This window comes from Myotis davidii, unplaced genomic scaffold (assembly GCF_000327345.1).
Source record: "Myotis davidii unplaced genomic scaffold, ASM32734v1 scaffold1121, whole genome shotgun sequence".
NCBI lineage: Eukaryota > Metazoa > Chordata > Mammalia > Chiroptera > Vespertilionidae > Myotis > Myotis davidii.
In genome coordinates this window covers 208,853-210,495 of record NW_006291439.1, presented here as the reverse complement: position 1 = coordinate 210,495, position 1,643 = coordinate 208,853, and the positions used below count along the sequence as shown (strand labels likewise).

Below are 1,643 nucleotides of genomic sequence, written 5' to 3'. Positions count from 1 at the left end.
GCTGGGCCCCCCGCTCGCCTCCCCTTCTGGCGCTCCCAGGGCCTTCCCACCAGACTCACCGGCTTTGTCGCTGGCAAAGTCCCCCAGGCTCAGGCGCTGCAGCGGGAAGTCCACACCTACGGAGCTTTTCTTGATGGAGCCTCGGGAGGCGGAAAACCGATTCAGATCTAAGCCCTGGTTAAGGAGCAGTTAGAGGGGGCGGGGCGAGAGGGGCCTCCGAGGGGACTGAGATCTTGAATGCTGTCCACTCCCCTCCCCCAAGGAATACCGGGAGCATGGCAGGGCGAGGCGGTTTCCTAAGGAAAATTCAATTGCCAGTAATCCAGCCTCTGCAAACATGGGACTGAGAGAGTGGGCGGAGGGAATGGGGTCTGGAGACGAGGATACGGAGCACGAGGATTCGGGGGAATCTCTGTACTGTCAACTTTTTGGTACTTCGTGTTTTCTGCTGACATCGGTCACACACCTGAATATCAAATAATGTTAGATTACTGTGCTCCTCACCTCGAATGGCTTTTCCGACACCCTGGCCACATACAATTTACTACTCCCCATTAATTCTGTACGCTCTGGGCCTCCTTTGCCCCCAGAGTACTAGGACTTACCTGAGACCAACAGAAACCCAGACATACAAATGTTATTCCCCACAGTCAGGCATCATGCAACCCCTTTAACCCATACGGAGCCCCCCAGAGTCCCCAGAGTCACTACATCCCGTTCGAACCCCACATACTGGGGCATTTTCCGACTCCAGCTCTTCTTCCTTGGTGAAGAGGCTGAAGCAGTCCCGCAGAGACACTTTGCCCCCAGCAAATCCTTTCTGGAGGGAAAGGGGAGCGAAGGGTCAGCACGTTCAGCATTTCCTTCCCCAACTCGTCCTCAACCCAGGCTTCACGTCTCCTCCAGAGACCCAAAGGGTTCCTTCCCACACTCTGCGGGCAGCGAGGTTGGGTCACCAAACCCGTCCCATCCACCCTTGGAATGTTCTGGAATCCCACCTTAGGGATGGGCAGGGACAGGTCACAAAACACCTCGAAGGTCGTGGAGCGATACCCACAGGCCTGGCACTTGAGACAACTTTTCAGCTGGCCCACAAACAGGTCTAGACGGAAGCAGAGGGCAGGAGAGTCACCGAGGCCGGACGCCTGCCAGCATTTCTCTTCCCACCACTTTGCCTGACCTTGATTCCCCTCACCAACATTCCTAGAAGCCCCGCACCCCTTTTCCACATTTTTATCACCCAGCTGTTCCCACATCCCTTGACAGCATCATCTTCTTTCTCCCCGGCCTGCACTCCCACTCCAGGTCCCCCCCCCGCAATTTATTTCCCTGTTTTCCCTGTTGCCGTGCCGTTCCATACCCACAATCTTGCTGTCCTCTCGCTCCAGGTAACGCTTCCACATTAGGTTGGCCCGGTCATTGTCACTACCACAGAAGGGAAATGGGAGCACCCCTGAGACAGCAGGAAAAGTGGGCACCCAGACACCACTGAAATGACCCAGAGCCCTGTACCCCACCCATACCTCAGCTCCTTCTCTAAATTCTTTTTAAATATTTTTTTTATTGTTTAAAGTATTACACATAGTAGTATATCTCCTTTTCCCCCCCACTGACCTTCCCCCACCCGCTCCTACCCCACACCA

At 55.0% G+C, this 1,643-nt stretch overlaps 1 protein-coding gene across 1 annotated transcript in view; it reads right to left on the bottom strand.

Moving 5' to 3' along the window:
• USP21 (ubiquitin specific peptidase 21) overlaps positions 1-1,643 on the bottom strand; it is a 5,720-nt gene that overhangs the window by 689 nt on the left and 3,388 nt on the right. The window contains exons 6-10 of the mRNA XM_015564588.1: positions 1,361-1,425; positions 999-1,102; positions 734-820; positions 388-466; positions 60-167 (exon numbers count right to left, since the gene is read on the bottom strand). Coding sequence (XP_015420074.1) covers positions 60-167; positions 388-466; positions 734-820; positions 999-1,102; positions 1,361-1,425 — 443 coding nt within the window. The remainder of the gene's footprint in view (positions 1-59; positions 168-387; positions 467-733; positions 821-998; positions 1,103-1,360; positions 1,426-1,643) is intronic.